Here is a 26817-nt window from a genome sequence, read left to right as displayed (position 1 = left end):
TTGAGATTTTGACAAACTGTAGGCAATGGGCATGAGGCCTATTTCTGAACTTCTTTGTGCAAGAAGGCACAGGGGCATAGGGTGGTCAAATACTCCTTCGCACATTTCATCCCTTGCCAGTTGCCGATAGATGGGGAAGGGGAGCTGCTCTTGCTCCGGCTGCCCTGCGTGTGCCTGGCTCACAGACCCCACAGCCCATGCTGTATCTCCTCTTCAGACACTGCAGCAGGATGTGCTCAAGCCCATAGTAGGGATAGGAAAACATCTAAAGATTTCCAGCTTTCATTTCAAAGATTCCTACTAACCCACCTGGCCCAGGAACCCTCCCAGTAACAACCTCATTCTGGGGCTGAGCCTACACTGCTGAATCCAGTGGGAGTTTTGCCATCCACTTCAATGAGAATAGGATCACACCTCAGTGCTTTGTTTTGCCCGTGTTAGTTCCTTGCCTCGGGCAGGAACCTGTTTGTTTGTTTGCTGCCTGCGCTCACTGCGAACATCAATAGGACTAGCTAAAAGCATTCAAGCCATCAGATTTGGGGAAGCGCTCCAAAGTTTGTTTGCTTATCTGAACCATCCCAGGCATTCAGAATAGCACAACTGGACTGGAAATAACCTCAAGAGAGAAGGTTTTCTCAGGCAGACTCCACAGCTTCCACTTGGGCTGAGTGTGTCCTGGGGGGGAAACAGCACTTGTGCTTCAGGAAAGAGAGGGGAAGTGCACAGGGGCATGTGAATGGCAAATAGCTTTAAACAAAGAGACTGATTTGCCTTTTTACCAGCAGCCCCATCAAAAACTGACTTGATCTAGTTCATGACTAAGGCAAATAGTCCAACCTTATATGACTAACCTTCTTCTATCCAGACTGGTTTGTATAATCCAGATGTGAGCCAAGAGCTTGGTTCCAGTACGTGGCTGGAGCAGCTCGGAACCCCTTAAGCAGGCTCTGAGGAGAGGAAAAGGGATGCTGCCTCTCCAGCTGGCACAGCTATTGCCCCAAACACTGGCTTAGCACCCCTCTCCCATGTGTTTGCTAGCTTGGTGGGGTGTTCCCACAGGAAGGTGTCCTCTAACTCCTGTATTTCTGTCTGCTCCAGCCACAAAAGGCACCAGCATCATAGGATCACAGCACAGCACAGGTCCATTCTGCCCCACTGGAGTCCATTAGGGAAACTTTCTATCAAGCCTGAAAGCAACTCAGACTTGAAAATTGCTTATGGTGACTAGACTTGTCTTTACTTTCCATGCTGCCTAGGTGCCTGCCCTCTCCCTCCCAGCCCTGCCACTGGCATTCTCCACAGCAGCAGAGGACAGCACTGTTGCTCAGACAAAATAAGAACTAAGTGGGAGTCACCGCTCAGGGCAGTCCTGGGCACTCACACATTCTCTGTTGTCTGTACTAGCTTCTTTGCTAGCATAGCCTTAAGGCTTGCACTTTTAGATTGTCCCTCTATATAGCATCAGGACACCTAATCATCATCGCTGAGAGTTTTTGGCCTTGTATGAGCAGATGACTGTCATAAAAAAATTCTTTGTGATCAGTTTGTCCCACACATGAGCATTTCTTTCCTCCCAGACTACCCTTCCCAACTTGTAGACTATCCAGCCAAGCCTTCAACAACTTAGAGAAGAAAGTGCTTCCTCCAGCTGTCTGCTCTGTGCTTGCTCCCTATCCAAATTAAACTTGCTGTGGACAGCGACACATTCCCATTTCACGCTGGTTTGATTAATGTGTCTCAGCTAATTGTGTGAAAGATTCCAGTCCTTTCGACTGTGAGACCAGGTTATTGTTCAGCCAATCGCGGCTACCATGTGAAAATGGGGGCTGTTCAGTGTTCATGCACCAGAATCAAAGGAGGGGTATCTTGGACTGGGTCACAGAGCAACACCCACTTCTTTGAAAAGATGTTACTATGCTCTACTAAACCTGTAAACGTCTTGCTTAAAGCACGTCTTCTCCCTCCTCCTCTCTCCCCTGCTCTTCCCCCCCCCCCCCCCCCCCCCCCCGCTTCCAGATAGACAGGCTGCCCCCACCACTCTCTTAGGGTACAAGTGAGAGAGAATGGCTAGATTGTAGATGGGTGGATTTCACATTCTAGGGTTTTTAATATTTCACTTTTATATTTCTCTTACAGAATGATCCTGCTGAGAGGCTGAGAATCAGTGCTCATCATTTCCCCCTCACTGACACTTGAATATATTTTCCCAAGAGAAAACATTAAACAAAAAGAGAGAGAAAGGGGGAGAGAGGGAGGGAGAGGGAGAGTGACTGAGCTAGCTTTTCAAAGCATACTTCTCAACCTGCCCACATCAAAATAAGAGACAACTGGCCCTTTGAAGTCCAGGACACAGACTTCTCTACCAGCCCATGTGGAAATAAAAGAAGCCCGCTTTATAAATCACACAGATTTCTCACCTTGCCCACATCAAAATCAGGGACAGTGACCTTTAAAACTGAGGTTTAAAGGCCCCCAAACCAATCTCCATAAAAATAAGGACAGTTCAGATAAACTGTGTCTCCAGGTACCTGTCAGCTTTTCCAGTCTAAATCAGGAGACATCGGTCCTTTGCACTGAGGAGTGGAGACTTTACATTGTCAGCACTTGCAGCAATGAAATCTTCCATCAGCCTAATATATACCCAGCACTCAGTGAGGCAACTTTGCCACACGTGTACCTTTGCTTGTATACTAGGCCAATCCCAGTGTTGTTGTGGGTCCTACAACAATCATTAAGTAGCTCAAGGGATTCAGTAACACTGAAGCACAGGATTTTTCATAATGAGAATTACTGACCCAAAAATTGGGTGGCTAGTGGCTCAGAGAAAAAGTTGGCATTCCTGTGAGTTAAATCCTACCTGGGTTATAGTTGGGGAGCTTGGAAAGTCCTGGCCAGGTGTCCTCAGTTGGGACCCCCAGTACCTGTGCAAAAAAAGAAAGAGAATGAGAAGAGCGATAACCTCTGTCTGCCAGTACTCTGCCTTGGTGTGGAGCTGGAGGAATCACTCTTGATGGAGAAAGACTGGCCTTTGCTGTAAACCAGCACAGATTCACACTGCCCTGGCTTGTGCTGGATCTACCACTGCGCATAAAGGACACTGACATTTTAGCACTTGATTTTATAGCCGAAAGGGTCCTGCTGAGATTGAATGTTGTTGCTGCTGTGAACATCAGTGAAAGCGTATGCAGCTTCACTGCCAGGTGCCACTCCGGCATGTGTTTGCCATTCCAGGGGTCAGATTGTTGAGCCCCTTTCACCACTGAAGGTGTCTTCCTGCACCAGAGCTGCACTGGGGACTTATTCTGCCCACCTTTGCTGGCAGCAGCTGATACGCTCAGTGGCAGCACAGGCTGTGAGCTGTGTAGAAACGCCTGCCATTCCAAGGTGACGAAGAAAAGCTGGCAGACAGGTCTACTGGCAGAATGTAGAAAGCAGTACAGTGTCTCATCCTGAAGGGTCCAGGGCTTCAGTGGAGTCTTCGGCCTTTATTGTGAATTGTGGGGTTCAGGAGTAGGTCTTCACTGAGCAAAGTGTGGGCCAGTAAAGCCTCCTCCAACCTCATTTTAGCTGCTGAAATATGTGAGATAAAGCATATCTGGATTTCTGTGCTGGTTGCAGTTGCAGATGTTTAGTGTTGTTATTATTATTACTTACCACATGAAAAGTGCCTTGCGCCTATTGATATGGATGAGTTGTGCTAAAAAGGTAAAGCCACATATTTAAGACAACTCCGGAGCATGTGATATGGTATTATAAATCAGTACTTCTAACTCCAAGCAATCAAAGCTTATCATCCAGACAACCCCCCAAATTATCAGATTTCCTCAAAAAATGGTGAAATTTTGACATGAAAAATGTCAGGGGTTTTTATTCACTTTCTCTTCTCCAACATTAGATTTGTCTCATATTAGTTACACTTTGCATATGATAGACAATTCCTTTCCCTTAAAATGAAAGCTGGGATACATGATATAGAGAACTTGGCCTCACAGAAACTTGTGATAAGATTGCAAGAAAACAGGCATCTGTAAAAAAATACATTAAAGATGGAAGAAATCTAAAGCCTGGTTGTTGCAGTTGTGCATCTGGTAGCTGATTCCTTTTCTCACTCAGAGTTGGGAAACAGCTGTGAGGACAATTACAGCTACCTGGACAGCCACAAGCAGGGACTGCATCTCACAGCTGGCACATATTAGTAAGGTGGTCTGTAGGGGGAAGCAAGCTAGCGTGGCTTGCTGTGGTCCATGTTTCCAAACTGCTTATGGACTCACCCTGCCACAGCAAAGACCAAGGGGTAGGACCCTTGTCTCTGCTCACCTGTAAAATCAGTCTTAGAAGCTGCCCCAAATCAGTCTTGGAAGCTTGAAAGCTCTCCAAAGAGAAGGTGTCTTGCAGCGTTCAGCCATGTGAGTATGTTGGAAGGTGGCTTGCACCAAGGGTAATTTGACAGCTCTGGATGAGGATGCATTCTTGACTGGTGTGTGTATCATGTAAGCAGGGCAGGTCTGCCCAGAGCAAACTCTCTGTGCAGAGGAAGGAGAGAGCTGGAATCTGAACCTGAATCCAGAATTTGCTCTCTTTTGCTACCCTCTTAGCTTTTTAGGAGGCTACAGCAAACCCTCTAAAATGTTCTGTATTGAAAATCCAGGTGTGTGTTCTGAAGTGCCATCCCTGTACTCATCTGGGCCCTCATTCTTCAAGGTTTCTTGTGAGCCATCGGGCATCAGTCCTAAAGGCATTGGAGGGAGCTGAGAAAGTTCAGTACATAGTAAAATCATACTCTTCAGGGTCAGCTCAGCACTCTGCCTCTCTTTGGTGAAGAATTTAAGAAAATAGTTATTTGTGCATGCTTGTACTTTGCAACATAATGTTTTCAGCAAATGCTTAAATTTTGCTGAGTTGAGGTGTGAAAGCATTCAGAGCACCAGTCACTGAATGTCATATGAATATGGATTTATATTTATATTTTCTGAGTCTTTTTTTTTTTTTACAAAAGATGCTATTCCAATCCATGCATTTGGATCTAGTTTTGCATTTCCAAGGTAACAGGGCAGGTGATTATTTTTTTTTCTTTTCTCTTTTTTCCCCCTGGACCTTTAGTGAGATTCCTTGCCAAATCAGACAATGAGTTATATTTATTTAATTGAAATTAATTATACTCTGGGGATTGTTTTATCTGTTGTGTATCCACCCTAAATCTAGCTGTTAACTCTCTGGTGCATGCCAACAGATAAAGCAAAACAGCTTCTCTATACTCGCTACTCCTCCATGCATCTCCAAAAAGGCACCTGTAGTGAAAGGTCTTGGTGCAGCTCGGCTCAGTGCACTTTGGAAGAGGCATAGTTTCAGCCAGAAGCATATTTAGAATGCCTGTATTTCAGCAAGCACTTTAAGTTGGTGTAAGTCTTTGTTGTCTCTCTCTGCCCTCTAACTGCTTGCATCTCCTGTGATGAACCAGCTGAAGGAATCACCCTAGCTGATTTTGCTTAATTTTGTTGGGAAGTTATATTTTATGTTTTATGTAGAGAAGCCTTGTAGTCATTCATTTGGCACGTGTCACATGTTCGGCTCAGCCACAAAAGCATGCTGGTGGCATGCTGCAGTCTAATCCAGCCCACATGAAGTCCTTCTCAGCACAATGTTAATCAAGAAAATGGAGTTTTTTAATGCAAAACCTGTGCCCAATTTCTTGAAATTTGAATGATGGATCTTAAGTTTGTCAAGTTTGCTTACTCTCCATGCCACAAGAGAACTGGAGACACTACAGTTCGCATTCCCTCAGGTCATACTTCCATAAGTAGCACTGCCAGCCTAAGTAGCTCCTTCCTCTTCGTTCCCTTCCCGTTTGGTTCTGCTCCTGTGTCATCCCTTCATGAATACTACTGGTCATTAGTGCTACTGTTTGTGCAGCCAGATGATGAACTGGGTAAATAAACTGTTCTTATTTAGAGTAACTCAGGAAAAAAAACAAGTTATAGGCTCCCCAGTTCATGTAGCCCCACATGTGAGAGGTGACACAGGAGCAGGAAGGAGCAGCCAGGGATAGAGATGGGGAATGGAGGCTGCTTGAGGTGGCACTTGCCTCTAGAAGAAATGTTGGTGAAATGACAGTCAGTCCTGATGATTCAAGAAGACAAACAATGGGGATTTTCCAGCCATATATCTATACGGTGTTTGAACCAGCAGTCTGACGTGGAGACAAGCATGCTGGGTGATAGAGACTCATGCACACAAATGCAGACAGTCTCTAAACCAGTGCAGGGTGCCTCTATTATTAGTACATGAAAGGAACTGATTATTAGAAAACAGTAGGAATCCCCGTTCTGAACCTCACACTCGGCAAAAAATCTCAAGTTAGGCATCGAAAGCCTCTAAGGAGCTTTGAAATCCTGGCCTAACACAGAGCCTCATTCCAGGCTGTATAATAACATAAAACCTTCTGTGAAAGGCACTAATTATTTCATGGCTCTTAAAGCTTCCTCATGATTTTTAAATAAGTTTTTTCTTGCCTTCTATAGCACAAATCCTATTAATCACGGTATTAGTTATAATACCAGAGAAATGACGATAGGGCTATAACCCTCCAACTGCAAAACCACAGGAAATGTATCCAGAGATTTCAGAGCCATAAGTGGAAGGATACCCTTCATTCACACTCTGGGAAACTGGGCCCTGCCCTGGCTTTGAACCCTGTTAATTGGCCAAGTATGGATTTTTTTTTTTTTTTCACTCTCTATGGAAGAGAAATTCAGCACTTATTTAAATGGACTGAACTCAAGTCTAAGAACTGGACCCACTTGCCTGACTTTTTATCACATTCTAGCTAAAAGCAGATAGGAAAAGCCTACCAGGCAGGAATATTTCTGGATGAAGGAATTAAGAGGAAAAGTCTGACTTACACAGAGTTGAGGCTATAAAGTCCTTTCTCACCACTTTCCAAATTCCAGTTTGCTGTACTTTTTCCTTTGAAGACCCACATTTGGGAAACACTCTATGCAGAAGAGTAAACCCCTGGGAGGAGATGTGAAAGGGCAGACACCTACAGCAAAACCCAATAGGAATCTATAGGTTGACCTTCCTGTCAAATCAGTAACAGGGTCAGCAATGAGCAGTCACAAACATACAGAATCTGCTCATGCTGGTAACTGCCTCAATTCTACCAAGCTGCACTAATGACGTGGCTCTGTGTTTCAGTTTCCCCAGCAGAAAAATTGGCTTAAGAGGCTCCTGAATATGTCTGCTCTCACTGCTGCCTTTATAAAGTAATTTCACACTTTCCATTATGCCAAAGCAGTCTCTAGGGCTGCACCATAAACTGGATGATACAAAATGTTCCAAGTTAAAATGAAGAAGGATCTCTGAAAAACCGCAGGGTCTTGCCATTTTCAAGGTAGTTTAAGAGCAGTATTAGAGCTCCTTTGTGATAATATGGTGTGCTGTATCCTAGAGTAAGTAAAGGATTTAACAAGAAGGAATAGAATTTGCAGTATCTGCACACCTTTTATGCATTCTTCAATTTGATGTCACTTTAATTGGCTTTAAATTTTTGATGAGATGACAAACATCAAAGGAAAGTCATTTGATTTACTCCTGTATCTGTAAGAAAGTTGCCAAATATAAAATGGGTTACAAAGTCTGCTATGAACGTGGCAGATAGATTGAACCAAATTATTTCTACTATTCACAGGACCTATGCTCAGGACTCCAAAATTAAGTAGGGGGCTGGAGCAACAGATTCTTTTTCTCTCCCATTTCAGGGTATATTTTACTCACCGCCCAGATCTTCACCAGCTGTTCATGAGTACCAGAAGTTCCTGCAAATATTGGCTGGCCCTGGATCATTTCAACAAATATACAGCCTGCACTCCTGCAAGAAACCCAAGGTATTAAGTCATTCACGTATGTGACATATATAATGTGATTGGTGGGATGGGCAGGGGAGAAAGGAAGAGAGATAATTGTTGGAATGGAAATTTAGAAATCCCAATTTATAAATGCAGAAATTCTGATATAACCTGTAAACCCTATATATATTGCAGCTCAAGTCTGAAAAGTACCAGTCTAATGTAAGTATTGTATACCCACCTCATGTTGTCTAGTGAGTGTGTGTGTGTCCGTGAAGCAAGGCAGGATGGGGGGTGGTGGGGGTGGTGTCTGTATATATGTAAATAAATACAGGCTTCAGTGAAGACTGATATACTCTACAGTATAGTGGTAGGGAGGATGTAGCATTATAAAAAGCCCTACTGATTGCGGGAAGTCAGGAAGGTTTCCTTTGGGAAGGGCCATCTTATATATCCCTGGTCTTGCAGCACTGTTCTAAGCACTTGCAGCTGGCCCTTGTTGCAAGTTGTATGTAGTATCATTAACCTCATCCAAATCCGACAGATTGAAACACTTGAATTAAAAAGCTGACAAGTCAAATAGGATGGGACCAGACCAGATATATGTCACATTCACATCCCTCCAGGATTTTAGAAAAATTAAAAAAAGCAGGCAAAGTCCACACAAGGCTGTTCCCATCTCCTTTTTCTCATCAGCACCATCCACTAAAAAAAAACCCCACCTTTCACCAGTAAGAGAAGACAGGTGATATCCTTGGAAAAGAAACCCACTAAGCACCATCTTTTTTTCCAGCACCAGACAATTTGTTTCAGGTCTCATTCAATGTATCCTGTTACGAATACATCTAAAAAGATGGTTGTGGCAGAAGCCTGTGGAATACTACGCTGTTTTCCATGAGAAAAAGGTGCAAAATTGGAGTGATAACAGCAGGAAAGATGAACAGGGAACTACTACACACTCTATTGGCTTGAAGGATACATTAGATGCAGAAAGAACACAGAGTCACTAACCACTAGAGCGATTTTTTCCTCAGAAGCAATTAGCCCTTCACTGGAAAACTGAAGCTAAGATTTCATAGCATAAAGAACTTGGTGACAACAGCAAGTTAAAGTATTCTTATTTTTATGCCATTCCCTTCTCTGCACTTGTGCCAAAGCAAATGATCCAGCTTAAAAAAAAAAAGCACCAAACCCTGCAAAAAATGCTTAATTTTACTAAGGTTATTAGTCCTGCTGGCAAAAACGATAAGATAGTTGTGGTCAGGGTAGACTTACCTATTTGCAAGTATTTCCATCTCTTATTGTATGGTGTAAAACTCTGCTCATTTACTTTTTAATCTTTTTTCTCCAAACTCCTTCTAGGTTTCCTGTCTTTTCACTAAGCCCCATTACAACTTTTCAGGCTTCAGTATCAATCTTCTTTGGTTATAGCAAATTTGAGTCCTTTAAGGTCAAATGTTGAAAACCTAGCTTTGCCTAACAGGCTCTGAAAGTATTATTTTCACTTGCTGAGCAACTGGTAATCTTTTCTGGTCATCTGTACTGCTGTGTTACCTCTTGCACCTTTTTTTTGCAATACTGTAGATGCTTTTTCCACCTGGTTGTGGTCAGTTGAAAGCCTGACATGCAACTCATCTGTGGTATTCATTTTGGTCATCCTTGTGCATCAGGTGATGCCAAGCCTATTTGCAGATCCATATCTAACGCTGTTTTCACAAACACCTCTGCTGTACTTTCCCTTAGCTTCCTGTACCCTAACCTTGGGTCTTGTGAGCTTAGCTCCTTGCTTGTCTAATGTGCTCTTACAGGCTCCAGGCGTCATGAAACTTAATCCACAGCTTTTGTGACATAGATTTTTTTGTATTTCATAGCACTACCACATCACTAGATATTATTTTGGAGCCCACAGATTGATTCTACTGAGACCAGTGTCATACTAACTTTCTGTTTTCACAGCTGATGTACATGCTGAGATGGCTCACCCTATTTTGGAACCACAGGGGCTGCTGTAATCCACTGATTCCATTGCACAAGTTTAACTGTATAAAGCAATTTAGGCACTCTTGATTTGTAGGGAGAAGAGGATCAGCTCTATGTGGTTTTGGAGCAAATGATCCTGTCGTTCACCCACAGTTTGGGTTCTGGTGTCCTAGCTAGAAATGGCCAATAGACTGGCAACAGCAGAAATCTTTTTTCCTAGATTCAGGTAGCATTTGCTAAGAATTACTCATGAGCAAAGAGTTAAAAAATTCCAATCTAATGAAACAGACTTTTCACTAATAGTCAAGCTGTCAGTCTGAGGAGAGGAACAACTTGTGGGTTGTTACAAATGCACCTTCTGGTAGAGCTCTCTTTGTATTCCTGGTTTATTCCCATTATCTCTGGAAGCTTTTAAACCTCAGTGTGTCTAATAAAGACAAAACTATCAGACCCACCATAACTGCCAGAAAGGAAGGGCTTTTTGCTTCCTGTAGCAAGAGTCAGCTAACCAGCTGCCTTTAATGCCTGCTTGATACTGTATTGATTCATCAATGGCAATTATGACTGTTTCGATCTCTGTTTGTTTCTGGATGAAATATGCTTTTCTTTAAAAGAAAAGGCCAGAAGTAGATAGAACAACTGATATATGGACACTCCACTCTTTTCCCAGGTATTTTTGTCTATCTGTTAAAGTAGGACTTTAGAAACTAGTGCTAGTCATCATGTTAGTCTTTCAGTAGAGGCCTCAACTTTCCTTCTGAGATACTGGATTTACAGTTACTGCTCTGACAGCATTATGAGGATCCTTCTGTTCTTGAAGATGATTCAAAAACATTTACTTTTAAATATTTCTAAAGATTTAGACCTAGTGTTGTTTTGTTTTTCTCCTTTTCCTTCTTACCTCTCTGATACTCATTTCTGAGGTCCTCTTACCCCTTCCAGTCTCCAAGTTTCTCAAAAGGTCTAAGTCCCATATAGCTGCCTTGGGAAGAGCTAGGGCAGAGCTGGGGGTCTTTTGGGAAGAGGCCTAGACATGATGTTTCAGCATGTGCCAGATATGCACGTGAATCAAGACAGTGACTGCCAAAGTAGTAGGAGAGGTATAACTGGTTATAGGGATATTTAGTGAGCATAAACAGAGCTGGTTCAGACAGCACAGTTGCATCTGCTTGCAATCCCTGGGGCAGATCTGAACACTGCACTTACCCCTCAGCCTGCAGTGCTGCATCACACAGTGGAGGCGACTTCATCAGGATTAACATCTAAGATACCTCTGTGGCACCACAGAGTTCCCTCTCCACAGTTTTTCTGGCATTGGGAGATTGCAATTTTATATTTAACCAGAAATATATCCTTCTTCTTCTTCTTCTTCCTCACCAGATGTGGTCTGTACAGGGGAGCCCTTAGCCTGTATGTCCCAGTTTAGCACAGCAGGGCAATGCGAATCAGGCTGGAGAGAAGGCTGTAGTGGGCATGGTAGGTCCAAGTTAAATGACTACACAGGAACTCCTAGTCTACATGAATCTACCTAGGAAGATTCCTGTGATTTTTTACAATTTTTTAATTTTTTTTTTTTATTTTTTTTTAATGGAAGATTATACAAGGAAAGCCCAAGTGAAAAGGAGCCATGACTTAAGGCACTCATGATGTTAGCAGCTACTAGTGTGGCACGTGCATAAAGCACTTGGTGGTTTAAAAAAAAAAAAAGTCTTTCTGATATGCAGTGTAATCTCCCTGAAACATTAGTCTCCCGTTAGTGTCCCTGAAATCCCTTAATTGAATCTATTAAAGTCCTAAAGAGATAGTGAGGGAGAAAGAGAGAGAAAAAAGATACAGAGAGATTAAAGCAGCTTTTCTAGTTAGTCCAGGAGCGAGTGACTCTCCTTCTGTATCTCTTTCTTCATCTATTCAAGGCCTCATTCACTTCCCGTGTGCCTCCCACTGACAGTATTGCTGCTCAAGCACACTATGCATGAATTGCCATAATGTTTTATTTTGTTATAATTGGTTTCTTTAAACCAAGGCTTTAACACCCACTGTCTCATGCCATTACCACGGGCATTCTGACCTGCCTTCATGTAAATTGCAGCATCCGAAAGACATAGGGTTTTTTTCCCTTTCTTCCCAATAGACAAGTAACATCTGTGTGAATTCACATTATTTCCTAATAGACAAAAATTGAACTTAAATGCAGTGTACATCAAGATAATAAATGACTCTTGTTAGAGGAAGTTACTGAATAGAGCTCACTGAAGTACTCTCTATTCTCTCAGCATGACATCTTTCTTTAGGGCAAACACTTTGAATGTTGTTATTATAAGGAGGCATTATAACAAAGGTGCCTATAGTGTGAATGTAGTTCAGTGGGACTGAGAGTACTGTGCTGTTAGAGCCGCTCAGAGTGCTGGATGGGATCTTTGTATACCGCTCCTATGTTGCTATTCATGACACTAGAGCAGAGTTATGTAGTGGGGATGTTGGTTTTGCACAGGCAGAAATGTCAGGCTTTCTGTGTGTAGCTGGGGCTTTGGACAGGGGTCAACTTTCAGGGAAAAAATCCCAACAAGCTTATACCAGCATCTGCCTAATACAAACCCTCCAATCTGCTAGGCGGGCGTCTTCTTCAAACTCAGCAGACATTCCTGAGAGACTGTCTGGAGGGGAGAGGTGACAGGTAGAAGGGGAGAGAAAACAGGACCATTTAGACTGGCTTAGCAGCTGGAACCCATTAGAATTTAGCAAGGTTTTCCTCCTTGGAGAAATCTTTAAGCAATTAAATTAGCAGCAGGCCTAGGGAAATGAACAAACTAAAACCTCCTGTTTTCCTGAACTGCCCTCCAGGCTTAGGCCATCAGAGTCACCGATAAGCTACAGATCTCTGGAGGTCGATACAGCCTGAGAAGGCTTGGAACTTTGCTGTTTGTAAACTTACCCAGCCCTCTTCTTGCACATTCTTCAGCCTGCTGCGCTCCCACCCTTCCCCAGCCTTTGACTCAGCAGAGCAGTTAAGAAAAGTCCCGGTGTGACAGGCACAGGCAGAAGATTACCTGGTCTGGAGAAAGGGTGAAGCAGCAGTACTATCTACAGATGTAAAATTGCCCAGAATAAGGGTGGTCTCCTGCAACTTCATGAGCTGCATTTTGTTCATGAATAAGTCAGGACTGTGGTGCTGGAAGCTGGCTCAGGCTGGTGCAGAAGTGAGCCAGAAGGCAGATGAACCCTAGGGCCCAGCTACACGTCCAGGCCAGCCCAGAAGGACCAGTGGGACCCCTGTGAAGCTCCTCCTCCTCCTCTCCTTTCTGCCTGCTCTCGGAGACCCCTCTCCCTTCAGCTCCGCTAACATGCGGCTTGTTTCCTGCAATTCACAGCCACATGAAGTTTTTGGGATAGAGCTTGTAAGGTAAGAAGGCTTTAACAGAACACAGCCCTTCTCCTGTATAAAATGCAGAGTGCATCCGAGACATGTTATTTGAGAAGAAGGACAAAGTATCACAGAAATAATGAAAGTCTCAGGCACCTTTCTATCTCCAGACCCACTCAGAAACCCTTTAATGCCACCTTTTGTTACCAAGGCCAAAGTCATTGTCGGTGCGGTTGTGACTGCGTCCATTGCTTCTTCACAAAGCCATTGCTGTAGAGAGCTACCACTGACTCAGCTGACCACATAGATACAAAACAGTAAGTGCATTAAGCAAAGGTGTTCCAATGCAAGACCTGAAAATGCTTCATAAATGTTACCAAATGAGATGTACATATCTCATAAATATTATCGGATGAGGTTTATATAAATACATAACTGAGATGTAGTGACATAATTCCCCCAAAGTTCTATGAACCCAGCAGTACGAAACTCCCCACTGCTCACACATTTTCTGCTCACAGGTGTTAATTCCTCTACTTATGACTGTATCTGCTGTAACCTGGTTGACTTAATTTAATTCAGCTAAAGATGATTTTTCCCAAGGGACCCCAGATGCTTTGAAATTGGTCAGTACCAGATATCTAGATCAGAAGAATAATGTGTAGCTCCAAGCAACACATCAGGAGGACGGTACCAGAGTGTCACAACTTCAGAGGAGTATCTCTGTCTGGGGATGGACTTGGCACGAGCAAGGCCTGCAAAAAAACCCAAACAAACAAAAAAGTCCTTCTACCTGTGCAGCGCATAGGTGATAATAATTGGAAACAGGACATTATTTTCTCTTGGATCTTTAAACACAAGCAATCGCAATGCAGTTTACAAGCAATTGACAAAGAAAGTGTGTCTGGAATATACCTCTGGGGCACATCAGATCAATCAATATGCGGTGTTGTGCAGGGCTTTACCATTTGTGACTGAAGCAGCCATCTCAAACCAATGCCAAGAAAGCCTTTTGGTTCAGCACTTTGTGGTGGACTCTACATGTTACATTATTTTCTGAAGAGATGGGTTGATTCTCAGTTCTCTTGAATCAGTTTTGTGTGGCAGTAATTGCTCTGACTTAAATGAGGTAACTCCCTGCACCTATCAGTATAAAGGCAAGAAAGGCTGGACTGACCACAGAAATAGTTTCCTGAAGTTCAGTAAGAGGCTTTGCTTTTATGCCTTAATTAGCTGTGGATACAGATCTATATGCATGCTAAAGCTTTGGTCTAAGCAGATATATAGCAGTATCCAAACTGTGACTCACCAAAGTCGGCTAATTTGAGCTCACCAAGGCAACTGATGAGCAAGTTCTGGGGTTTCAGATCTCGGTGAAGAATGTGTTGTTGGTGGATGTAAGCCAGGCCGCGCAAAAGCTGGAACATGAAGAGCTAGAAAAAGCCAGCAAAAAACTGAAATTATTTAGTGTCACTTTGCATTGACACATAAACTCTGAACTTCAGGAGAACTCCTAGAACAAAGCAGAGGCAAAGCATCTAAAAAATTGGTAAAACTCCCCCAAATGAGTAGAGGTCACTGAGGAGGAGAAAACTGTGGTGGGGTATGACTGCCGTGCAGCTTTCTGAGGTTTTCAGCGTGGATTATTTGGCCATGAGGGCAGTTATAGCGCAGTCCCTAAGTGCACATTTTGGAAATTTAACTTTTCTTTAGAAATAGACTGTTGATTGCAGGAGCAAGCGCAACTTGCCTAAACACAGACCCAGCTTTCAGAACAACAGATATTCTGATTTCAGTGTTCAAGACAAAGACAGCCAAGTAAAATGAAGGTTTAAGGACCTGGAAGTTTTGCCCATTTGAGCCAGCTGACACCAGCAGAGGGAGTTCTGCGGCTGCTGTACACACCACCTCTTCCCAGTATAAGCTGTACCAGTGAACTGACTTACTTGACAATGTGAACTTACCTTCAAGATGGGAGAAAACACAAGGACCTGATTTGAACAGCTATACCTTATAAGATACGATGAATGAAGAAAGCAAGCAAGAAAGCAGGCAAGCAAGAGAGAAATATCAAACTCCAACCACCATGGCAGCGTAAAGAAGCCTGGGGTAAAATAAATTGGGCTGAAACAAGGTATGAAGTTGGACAGTGGATAGAAACAAAACACAGCAAAAGTAATCAGACTTTACCAGAGGAAAGATATTTTTTACCAGAAGTTTAATCTGAAGAGGAGGAAAAACAGTGACACCCATAGGTCATTTTTGTACCAGAAAAGTGTCCCTGTAACATACTGCGTACTTGCATCTTATTTGATAGGAATCACTCAGAGGAAAAAAAAAACATTTACCAGCAAAAATGAAGCAAGCTAGATGACCCTCCTAAAGGAGGAGTAAATCATTTTGCAGTTCATTTCCTGCTGACAATGAGGATTTTGGACAGGAAAGCAGAGCAGCTGGCTAGTGTTTACTCACAGAAATGCCAGTCAGTATGTGTTACAGCCATGTACTCCCTGTGCTTTACAGTCCTGCCTGGTAGCAGAGCCCTTGAGATCTGTGCCAAAACTACAAGACTGCATCTTGGACGTATCTGAGTTTTAAAGATGTTTAAAATCTGAGGCCCCAAGAAACTTCATTAGAATTGGTGTTGCTTAACAACTATCTGGAAAAAGATGTGAACAAGGTGGCAACATTTGAAGATGACAGAAGTATTTAGATTAGCTGTGGTAAGAACTGACAGTGAGGAACTTCAGAGAGATCTGACAAAGTCAGATGAATAGGCAGTTTGATAAGATACAAAGTTATTGTTGACAGCTGTAAGATAAATTAACTGAAGCTGCTCAGGAAAAGGACCTAGGCATTTACTGAGGACATCTACACTGAAACCTTAAGTCAGTATGCAGCAATAATTCTGAAAGTTAATTAAATGTGAAGATGCATACAAAGGAGAGTAGGAGACTATTATAACATCAATCCGTAATGTAAGGCTACATCTTCAGCTGTGCTCAGGTCCAGTCAACCCATCCCAAAAAGCTGTGATAGAAACAAAATAGACTTAAATGACTGTAAATATGAAGATAGTTGCAGGAGAGAGTGAGTTTTGAGAGTTTTTAATTAGAGAGATGAATAATCTATTCTTATGATAGGAGGATACAAATTTGTGTAGAGGCAGATTTCCTTGCCACGGGATGTCATTGTTCACAAAAGCTGAATGTCCTCTTGCAGGATCAGAAAATGGGAAGAGGGGCTAACCAAAACAAGGCTTTGGAGACTGAGAGGGAGGTTGTTACATCTTTATCAAAGGCAGCTTTTCTTCAAAGTTTTTGTCATATATGGAACATATAAATATTAGTAATTTACAGTGATCATACATAGTGGAAAACAACACTTCCTCATGCTTTGAGGGATGTCTTCTAGGGAACTCACCATAACATTGCACGAATGAAGTCCTCCAGGATGCTGGCCCATGTACTGTGCTAGATCCGTGTGCTAAATAAAAGAGGAGAACTTGAGGCAAAGCTACTGGTGTAAAATGCTTCTACCAACAATGCCTCTTCTGTAAATGGAAGAAATATGCAACCACTACAAAGGTGTCTCTTTCACCTTGGTGAACATCTGATCTGATGCAGCACACAAGGATGTGCTTAAGTGCTGGGTCAAATCAGGGACCTGGCTGACCTGTTATCTCACCCTAGTAGTTTATGACCTGAAGCTGACAGTTAACAGTATTCACACTTATGCCAGAATTAATCATAGAGCTGCAGTAAGAAGACATAGCCCCTGTATTTTTCTTGTAATTTGGTTGATAGCTATCAGCAAAAGCAACAGAAGTAGCAAGACTCATGTGGAGAACTTTTTTATTGGCATCCTACCCTCCGCATGAGAGCAACCTGCAGCTTGGTCATTGTGAGCCACTGGGGTCAGTGCCAAATCTGACCCCAACTGGGATGTGAGCTCATATCATTATTTCCTGTCCTTGCTGTGGCTCAAGAACAGTACTTTTATTGTGTTGTCAAGGCAGAAATGGAGGTAAATAGTGTCTACCACCCTAGTAGAGACAAGATGTGGCATCATTTTTGCATACAGCTGTCGCATATACAGAAAGAAAAGAGTACGGCTGTGTGGCTGGGAAACAGGAGATCAAGAAGGAAAATCAATCATTGCACTAAAGGATTACAACTCGTTTCTTTGTAGACGTCTCATAATGCAATAAATTCATTATGCAGCCACTTCCCAGTACTTCCCAGTACTAGCTCCCCTAGTACTTTTCTAGGAAGCTAGAAAAACAGCAACTCACCATGTACTCAAAGACAAATGTTAGTGTCTCCTTGGTCTGGATAATGTCATGAAGCAATACAATGTTGGCATGTTTCAAACGCTTGAGAAGAGAAGCTGGGAAAACACAAAAGGAAGATTGACTTAACCACTGCTGCTGGAAGTGGAAGGAGATAGTGCACACAGCAAGGCAGTGAGAATAAAAAACTGGGGGGAAATAGTCCAAACTTGAAAGTTCTGTAAGAAGCGGCAGCTACTGAGACTGGAGGAGGGTGGAACAGCTCCTTAGAGAAGCAAGCATCAGTGCTCCGGACTTGAGAGCAACCTGTCCGTCCCTCAGAGGTGGGATCTTGCCTCGATCAGAAATAGCAGTTCACAGTTCCCAGCTGTCAGCTTCTCAGCTGAGGAGAAATAATTTCTTCAAGGAAAACACTGAGAGAGAGGCAGGGACTGGGAGCTCCCAGAGCCAAAATGTAGCAGCCCCTGACCTGTCACTGAGCTTCTCATCCTTCTCCCATCTGCCTCCTGGCACGTGCCCTCAGCAGGGCCCTTAGGAGACTTCTGGGGAAAGCTGAGTTTCTATCAGCTTCCAGCTTCACAATACCAGGGTGTGAAAAACTGCCAAAAGAAATCACTGTAGATGCTAAGCTGAATTCTGAATTAAGCTCTGTGCTTCTAGCTTGGAGAAGGCATATTGGTTACTTTATCCGGTTTAAAACTCAAAGAGCAGAGAGGATGAAGTTACTGAGTGAACAGTAACTTGTTTGTATTTCTACAACTTTGGCACCTTTTTTCTTTTGGCCTGACCATCTAAAAGCATCATTGCAACTGTGGGGCCCTGGTCCTTAGGTGCTGACATGCCTTTGCCAAGCCTCAGTACATCTAGGGTGTGGTGATGGAGTGGGCAGCACATGGAAGATTCTCTGCCTCCATACAGACCACAGACTGCTGACTGATGCTAAGACAAAAGCTACAGCCTTCTGAGCCTTTCAGCCTTGCGTTAGGTTTCTCATAATAGAGCAGGCTCCAGCCAACACACTAACGAAGGCAGCTTCTCAGCAGAAAGTCTCAAAGATAGTCTTTATGGAGGACGAGCATGCACAACTTCATCATTTGCTACCATAGGTTTGAGACAGTAGTTGCTGTACCTCTGCACAGAGGAGGGACACGGGGAAGTGGAGGAAGTGGGATCGCTCTGCCTGCAGATCCTGGGCACTACTGAAGAATCCAAGCCAACTGTTATACTGAAACTGTGCACAGACAGAAGCCCCAAAGCTCAACAAAAACAGGGGTCCCTGACTCCAGATTTTAGTTCACCTTCTGACATAGAAGATTAGCCTCAGAGCAGCTCCAGACTCACCCTTCCCTGCTGATTAAAACCAAATTAGTTTACTGTCAGACCACGCAGCGCTACAAATTTCATCCAGATAAGGCATGGGCATACAATCTCGTTTCTGCTGAATTAGCTGAAGCACACAATACAGAGCTTGGGCCGGTCACGGGAGGCCAAATGAGTTTTGGTACTGGATAAAAGCTGCTTTTTGTTTTTCAAACAATCTGCAAAAGATATTTGAAGAGTTTCATGCTGGCAAAGCAAATTTATACTGGATTAGCACTTTGCCTTTTGTGAGTGTAACAATTTCACCTGGTTCTAAAAGCCCTACAGCCAGATATACTGTATTACACAGCTGTGGCCTAAGCATATGTCAATACTGAGACTGCTGAGCAGTAAGGGATGCCTGATTCAGCATAACTACTGGAAACAGCACAGATTGTAAATAGTTCTTGCACAGAGCTTGGTGCTGCTGCAGCTAAACTGCCTGTAGTACTGATGCTAGTCCATTTAGCTACCACAAGTACGTTTCCAGTGCATGGCAGTATGAACCTTAAACATGCCCCAGATTGCACCTAATTGCCTATGAACCCAGTAAAGATACTCTGGCTAGATCCCACCTGCTACAGAAAGGGGCTGCTAACCTGGCTCTGTGATACCTCAAAAATCCCATATGACCAGAACTGTTGCTCCAGAGGGTCCACAGTAATACAGAGAATTCAGCTCCTGTGCCTGAATCAGGCCTCTGGGAACTGCTCCTCAGTTGGTTTCTTCTACAACCCCCTGCTGGGGTGTCAGGTGCTACAGCCAGAACTGAGCTTTAAATGCATTTCGTCTCTGTGGGGCTTCCTGGGGTGAAGCAGCTCTTTGTCAGGGGAGTGCCATTCCTCCAGGGTAGCAGAGAATGCACCATGTTAATAAATCTTGTGCTTTGTTTGCGCTACTGACTTACATTGTAAATTTGAGGTGTCAGATGCTGCAAAGCTCAGCAGTACACAAAAGATCTATTTAAAGTAGACCCTTCATAGGATCACTCTTGTTTTCTTCCATAATGAAGTTAAGGCTCTCAGTCTGTCCAGTAGAGCATGTTAAAGGGGTGCTGATCTTTAGAGCATCATTAGTTCTATGTAGATAAAGCTTTTAAGGCTTATTCTACTGGTGGGCTACAGGTGTAAACGCAGAGCAAAAGCACCATGACAAATGAGTGTATAGGAAACTGTAACACAAGCCATTCTGTAAATAGGCATATTTAGGTATCTCTCTGCTTTCAGCCAGAATTTGACTAAGGACTTTGTAAACTTTCTTATCTTAATTACACTGTTATAAACCTGGAGTGGATCTACTGACCGTCCTCTCGTTATTCTGAGTTGACTGGTATGACAGTCCTTCTGTGCTAGGGCTGGTCTGTGAAAGCTGGCACTCCATCCCCATGGTGACAAGATCAACCCTAGTTTTGAATTGCAGTAAGAAGTAAAAAACAAAATATGCGTGACCTCTTACATTGATAGCTCTCACTAATACCAGACAACAGACTGGCACAAAGGTTGCATATTTCTGTGCAAGGAAGAAACCAGATTATGATCCTCTTGGGATTGTAGAGCAGATGAAAATAGAAGCCTTAAGCAACCAGGCAGTTTATGAACTGGGTCTGTAGGGACATGTAAATACATTCAGCCAAAATCAAGCACTTAAAATTATTTCTTTCTCAAAGAAATTGAGAAAGCTGCAGACATTTTGCCCAGTGCTCTACAAAGTCAACTGATAGAAAGAATTTCTCACTGGGCTGAAATGATAGATGTTATTAAAAACCAGTTTTATCGAAAGTGTTTCTCTTCGGGCTGGGATATGTGATGATCCAGTTATCAGCTGCCATCACACAGGAAAGTGGCACTGTTTGTGATAACAGCAAGCAGAGACCCTGGTGCAAAGGGCACTTCCAGTCCACAACTGCCCAATGCAACAGCACCTGCTGTGCAGTGCTAGTGTATAAAAATGGGAGTTGGAAAGCAACTATGGAGCAGGTAGCAGACAGGAGGTGCAAGAGGGCCCCTACACTGCTAGAAAGGACGTGCTCTGGCTGCAGCTGGCACTTTCCTTATCACAAGCTCAGAGGCTTCTGACATGAGGGAATACACTGGCCAGCAGGTTCCCTCTCCGTCCATCACATGCTCACCCAGCCCAGCACAAAGACATCCTTCAAGAGGGGATAAGGAAAGAAAGGACTTAGGAAGACATCACATGGAGCTTTTTCAGGTTAAAAAAAATGCTCTTCAAGAATGATGTCCCTCGCTTTTCACCAATGTTTGAAGAAGGTCTTTATGTCTTACCTTCCCGAATGGCTGTAAAGGGCACTCCCTCCTCTGCCTCCAGCCTGATCACTTTCAACGCCACCAACTGGCCATTGATCCTGTCAGGTCAGAGCGGAAGGTCACACGAAGCACCTCAGTGCTTGGCATGACAACAACATTAACAGTCCCTTGGGGCGCTCCACACTTACCCAAGCAAAATTTCTAGGGCTCACTCCTCCACCTAGGTCAAGCTCAGAAAGGTATTGCAAACCACCTCCATCTTGCCTTCATTAGCAGTGAAATGGGAGCCAGCCTGCCTGGCTAGAGTAGCACCGTTCTGCTGACCGGGTATTGCTAGAGCATGGCTTTGGGCAGTGTTCCCACTCTGCCCTCTCACAGCCTTTCTGCCCCCGTGTGATGGCAGCATGGCCTCACCTCCAATTTTTCCATCATGCAGGGATCCCTCATTCCAAGGAAAATCCTCATTCCCTCCCTGGTGCAGCCAGACAATCTCCTGGCACGCTGCTGCAGAGCAAAGTGTCTTTGTGGAGCCTACATGGCTGTAATGGAGGAGTTCCCTGAAAAATTGGGATGGGGCTTTGCAAATATCCTGGTTAAAGGCAAAGCTGGACTTTTGATTTGCCTTTATTTTCCTGTAAGTACTCCAAATTGCCCAGCTTCAAGCTCATTCTTACGGATTCCTGTAACGGGTGTTTTCAGTGGGCACTGGGAAGGCAATAATGGCACCAGTGATCCTTGCTCACCTGCTGATCCCCTTGTACACAGTTGCACAGGATCCTTCACAGAGCTTCTCTAGATGTACATAGGATGCGGTAGCTCCAAATGAGATGCCTTCTCTCTGCTTCATGAAGAAATTGGTATGTGTTTTGGATTGCTGGATAGAACAAGAAGCTACTAGTATGTCATTCAGTAATTAAATGCTGATTCATGGCTGGAATAATCATAGGATGAATTATCTCCTGTCTGGCTCTATGGATGCTGCACACTCACCCGTTTGAACCTCTCCACAACATCCTGCTCCTGGAAAGGATCAGCATGACTCCAAGGCCTCTGTGTCCTGCACCTCCATCTCTGGAGGGTGTGGAGCTGCGGCGGCTGCAGTGAGGGTAGAGGAAAGGGGTGCTCTGGTTACATCTGATGGCTGGCACAGGAAAAGAAGACAAACTGTATCACTGGCAAACCACCACTTTACTGATGTGATTCTTTCCTTTCTCCTTGACTGCACTGACTTTGAGCACTTCATGTCATTTTCATCTCCCTCCCCACCAGTCACAGACCTCTAGCACAGTTTCTCAGCTCCGTCTGTAAGGGGAACAACTGTCTATATGTTCAGGTCTTCGTAAATGGTAGCACTCACTCTGAGAACACACAAAGATAAAACTGCCTTAACTGCAGAGGACGCTTCTACCAGTATCATTCCAGATGCATGTTAGTCTCTCTTACCATTGATTTATTCATCTCTAGATAGCAATCTGTTAGGGCAGGGACTAAAAACCAAATGCAGGAGTGAAATTTCAGGAAGTTTAAATTTATGTCGTCTTCTCCTCCTTAAGCCCCTGCCCCCCCCTCCGTGTTGAGCCTTTCTCACCACTGTATAATTTACACAGCCTGTTATTTTTGCCCATACAGCATAACAGTGCCATAAACTATAAAAATAGTGGTAATGAATGGCAGGCAGCCTGCAAGCTCCTCCTGAGCAGCTATATTGGATGGGTGCCTGCATTATCATTTGACTCAAATATAACAAGATTTGTAATCTATGGCAAGCTGCCTCCTCCAGAACTGTAGGTTGTTGGCTCCCTCCCTCTTTTACAATCCTTCATTGGCAGAGAGCTCGCTAGAGTGCAATCTTCTCCCCGTTCATCACATCAAAGGCATTTATTGTCATCTAAGGCATGGAGTCCTCTTTCAGTAGCTTCACAAGCCTGAAGCTGCAAAGTTTGATGCTGTCTGGTTAGAAGCAAACGTGAATGTATTGCACTCCCACAACAAGTGGAAGAACCCAGGCTTAACCTATCCCAACGCAGAAGCATCACAGTGTGATATTAAATACCTCTGCTGTAGATGCTGCTTCCATGTGCTGAAGGCCTTGGATATGTTGGGAACCCCTTCTCTCTGAACAGCAGCTGCAGCATCCTGGTCTGACAGCACTTACACACAACATGTCTCCCATGTTGTCCTGTTTCAATTGAAATGTATCTCGTTTTTCCTCTGTTGCTCCTCCTCATCCCTCTGTCTGTAATAACAGTTCATATGACTCACATGAGGTCTCTGCCTCAAGCAGTCTTGTGATTTCTGCCGTTTTATTTTGAAAGTCCAACACGCAGTGATCCAAATTCAGCCCTGGAGTAGCTCCACTGATTTCGGCTCGTTTGGCACATGCCCTCCAAAAACAGCCCACATTTTTTCATACCTGAAGATGGAGAATTAAGCAATAAATCCAAACTTTCTGCTGGTACAAATTTCTTCCAGTTAAGCAACTTTCAGTGTAATATGTTAGGTAATGAAGTGATAGGTTTCATACAGGAACAGACCTTGACTTCCCTCCATGTCTATAGCAGGTACTATTCTGTGTGCCATTAGGCTTTAAGTTGAGCTATCTGAGCAGTGTGGCTGAGTTGTGCTTTCTGCAGGAGCTGTACATTGACTGTCCATGCTTTGGTATTTACATTCTTAGCCATGATGTGGTGGCGATGTCAGCACGGGGAGCTGTCTGTCCCAGTTGGATCACTTGTCTAAGGGACACAATGAGTTGTAGCTGGTAGAAAATAGTCTTGTCCACATGTCAAAATAGCGAGAGCAAGCTGATCAATCCAGCCCAAAAGAGATTTCATCAATTCTGTACTGAGCAGGCAATGCGCAGTGGATTTATGTGGATGTGGACAGACAAAAGTCCCCTTCTTTCAGTCCTCCATGAGTCAGCCTCGCTGTGCAGCTTTCTAGGAGTTACACCCCACCCAGACTGAGAACATGCTGCAAGGGGTGAGGGAGCAGGCATTATACTGTGGAATTTTTACGCTGACCCCTTAGGTCCTTCAGTTTTCATGTGAATACATGATGTGGAGTCTTCCCTTTGCTTCACTGTTTTGGTGTCTAAGAAAAACGCTCTTTCCTTGAGCAAAAGGATTTTTTTTAAGAAAAAATGTTCTGGGAAGGCAGGAACAATTTCTGTGTCTCATTGCAGCCAAACTACCCAGCCTTTGCATGGCAAGAAGGAGCTAACATACTGGGAGGCTTGATTTCTTTCACATGATTTTCTTTTGCACTCCCCAGTTAGCCGTAGTTTGCTAAATATCTATCATCATGGACTTCAGTCTTCTATTTATTTTCCATATACTCTTTGAGCCATCAGAATATAGCAGTAATTTGGATGTGCTGTCCAGGCACGAGAAAGGTTGTCTGAATGTAACATACTCAGTAATAAACTGGTTATGCAAGCATCGTTTTCACATCTGTACAAAGTTTCTTATTCTGGAAACTATTTTTTATTGTTTTGACCATATTTATACAAATACATTTAAGCATAAATAATACTTGCATTTTAAAGGAATGGAAAGATAAATGCACAAAAAGTAGACAATATAAAAATATACATGTTAATTCATATGAAGATTATTCATTTTAATCTTAGGTACATTTTGTGTCAGGTAGTAGAGGGCAATTACTCTGTTACAAAGAAAAGTCATCCAACTTTTGCCAGCTAGCAAGAGCTGGTAAATGAAGAAAGCATGGTAATAGCTGGTGGTTCTGGTTATTGAAGAAAGAATAAAGGACTGTTCATTCCAGTTAGCAGAGGAAACACTCTAATATAAATGTTTAATAGTTATCCTTAGAAAATGTAAGAGTTTATAAAGGAGAGCCTATACGTGGTTCTGGAACCACAGTTTTTAAAGGAAACTTCAGGCAGTGTATGAAATAGTCTACTAAGTGCTGATATGACACGAAAAGTACATTTTGCAAAACTTCTTCAGGTAGAAACACATATATATAAGTATGTTTATATACATATAGGTATATGCATAGTGTGTATGTTGAAGAATAACTCAGAGATTTAGAATGGTCTGACTGGTTTGTGTGAGATGTATTTTGTATATATCAAATTAACAAGTAAGGCTGCAATCAGAAAGGCACACAGTTGACATTCATAGAGTAAAGACACCCTGGAACATTTAGGCCTTGATGTTTTGAGGATACTTCATGTGTATTGCCAACTTGGCAAGAATACTGAAGGTCCATCAGAGAGAAAAGAAACGTTCTTGAGATAACAAGAAGGATAATTGGACCTGAGAAATGCAGGCTGTGACTGATGAAAGGAAACATCCAGCTCCAGAAGGTGCCGAGGGCCAGCTGATTGCCAAAGCAGCACAAACCGGGCGAAGGGTAAAGGTGTCAGGGGGAGGTTGCGACCACCGACTCAATTCCGGGCTGGAAGAACTTGCCCAGCCCCCACCTGCGAGGAGCACGTGTGCTAACCCACAAAGCAAGTGGGGCTAATTTAAATATAGCTGGCCAATAGTAGATGAGATGGTGACTGCTAACCCATGAATGTAAAATTAGGTGGGTTTTTACTAATCATGTGACAGGATAAATACATTGTTTTTCTTTGGTGAGGTGTGCTGGCTTTGTGGAATAACCAGCTAGCACCCGTTTTTGCACAAATACAAAATAAATAACGTCTCTCTTGAGCGTGTGGTTGTTGGGTCGTTGCACACCGGGCGATGAATCTGCTTTTTGGACAGCATGTATATATACACCACTCTAGTTTAAACTTAATTCTGTAAAATTTATGGACGTATACATACATACATAAAATGCATGTGTGCAGTTTGTACAGAGGCGTACACATGCCTAACTATTTTGAGGCGGCTTGTCCTGTAGACAGGGCCCATCTATCTACACCAGCGGTGCAGGCCTGCCCCCATTTAAACCAGTAGCTACTCGGCGGGTTTATGGAGCAGGATGGTACGGCCGGGTATTATTGCCAGTTATTGATCAGGTTTCCTGCGCAGGTTATAGCTTTGTTCTTTATTTGTGCCTCTAATATTTTAAGATACATGTTCAGGTGTCTTCCCTTGCACTCCTGGTGCCGGCACCGTAACAGTGGCATTGCCCAAACAGCTTCACCACTCTCCTGTTTACTGGCCTAAACGTGGCGGGAACTGCAACACCAGCGGATCCTGTTTTCGGTTCCGGCTGGAGACCGGAGGGGCCGGGGCCGGGGCCGGGGCCGGCCGCGCCCTTCAGGCGGGTCTCTGCCTCTTTTGTCCCGGGGAGGGACCCGTCGGCGCGAGCGCCGGAGCCCGCCCCCGGGCTGCCGCCTCTCTACCCAACGCTCCTGCGCGCGAGCGCTGGTCCACGCTAGGCTCCGCCCCCTGCCCGGCGCAGTCCCCGCCCCGTGGCCCCGCGTGAATCAGCTGATCTACGCCCCGGCAGCCGGCGGCGAGACCGGCGGTCAGAGCGAGCGCGGCGCCGGGTGAGGCGGCCGTTGGCGCGAGGGACGGGGGGAGGGGGGGTGGCGGCAGCGGCAGCGGCGCCGGCGCGAGGAGGGAGGTGCGGGGGTGGCGCGCGCCCTGCCGTGGGGAGGAGTGGAGTCTGAGTCACGTGGGGCCGACCGACCTGTGCCGGGGACGACGACGACACGTGCCCTCCACCGCCCCCCTCCCCCCCCCCCCCCCCCCCCCCCCCCCGGCAACGGCTCCGCGCTGCCGCTGGTCACCC

General features: G+C 44.2%; 2 protein-coding genes across 5 annotated transcripts in view; one reads left to right on the top strand and one right to left on the bottom strand.

Moving 5' to 3' along the window:
• Positions 1 to 23263, bottom strand: part of CDK15 (cyclin dependent kinase 15) — a 35958-nt gene extending 12695 nt beyond the window's left edge. Inside the window, 11 exon segments of the mRNA XM_049798888.1 lie at positions 2858 to 2921; positions 7774 to 7867; positions 13820 to 13940; positions 14495 to 14618; positions 16609 to 16671; positions 17480 to 17574; positions 21118 to 21197; positions 21843 to 21940; positions 22090 to 22212; positions 22214 to 22240; positions 23153 to 23263. Of these exon segments, the coding sequence (XP_049654845.1) occupies positions 2858 to 2921; positions 7774 to 7867; positions 13820 to 13940; positions 14495 to 14618; positions 16609 to 16671; positions 17480 to 17574; positions 21118 to 21197; positions 21843 to 21940; positions 22090 to 22212; positions 22214 to 22240; positions 23153 to 23263 (1000 nt within the window).
• Positions 23264 to 26493: 3230 nt separating this feature from the next.
• ALS2 (alsin Rho guanine nucleotide exchange factor ALS2) overlaps positions 26494 to 26817 on the top strand; it is a 42938-nt gene continuing 42614 nt past the window's right edge. For all 4 annotated transcript variants that reach the window (XM_049798845.1, XM_049798854.1, XM_049798809.1 and 1 more), the window contains exon 1: positions 26494 to 26572. The gene's annotated coding sequence lies outside the window, so the exon portion shown is untranslated. The remainder of the gene's footprint in view (positions 26573 to 26817) is intronic.

Source organism: Accipiter gentilis, chromosome 1, assembly GCF_929443795.1.
Source record: "Accipiter gentilis chromosome 1, bAccGen1.1, whole genome shotgun sequence".
Lineage (NCBI taxonomy): Eukaryota > Metazoa > Chordata > Aves > Accipitriformes > Accipitridae > Astur > Astur gentilis.
The sequence above is the reverse complement of the archived record's forward strand: the minus strand, read 5'-3'. Positions and strand labels throughout refer to the sequence as shown.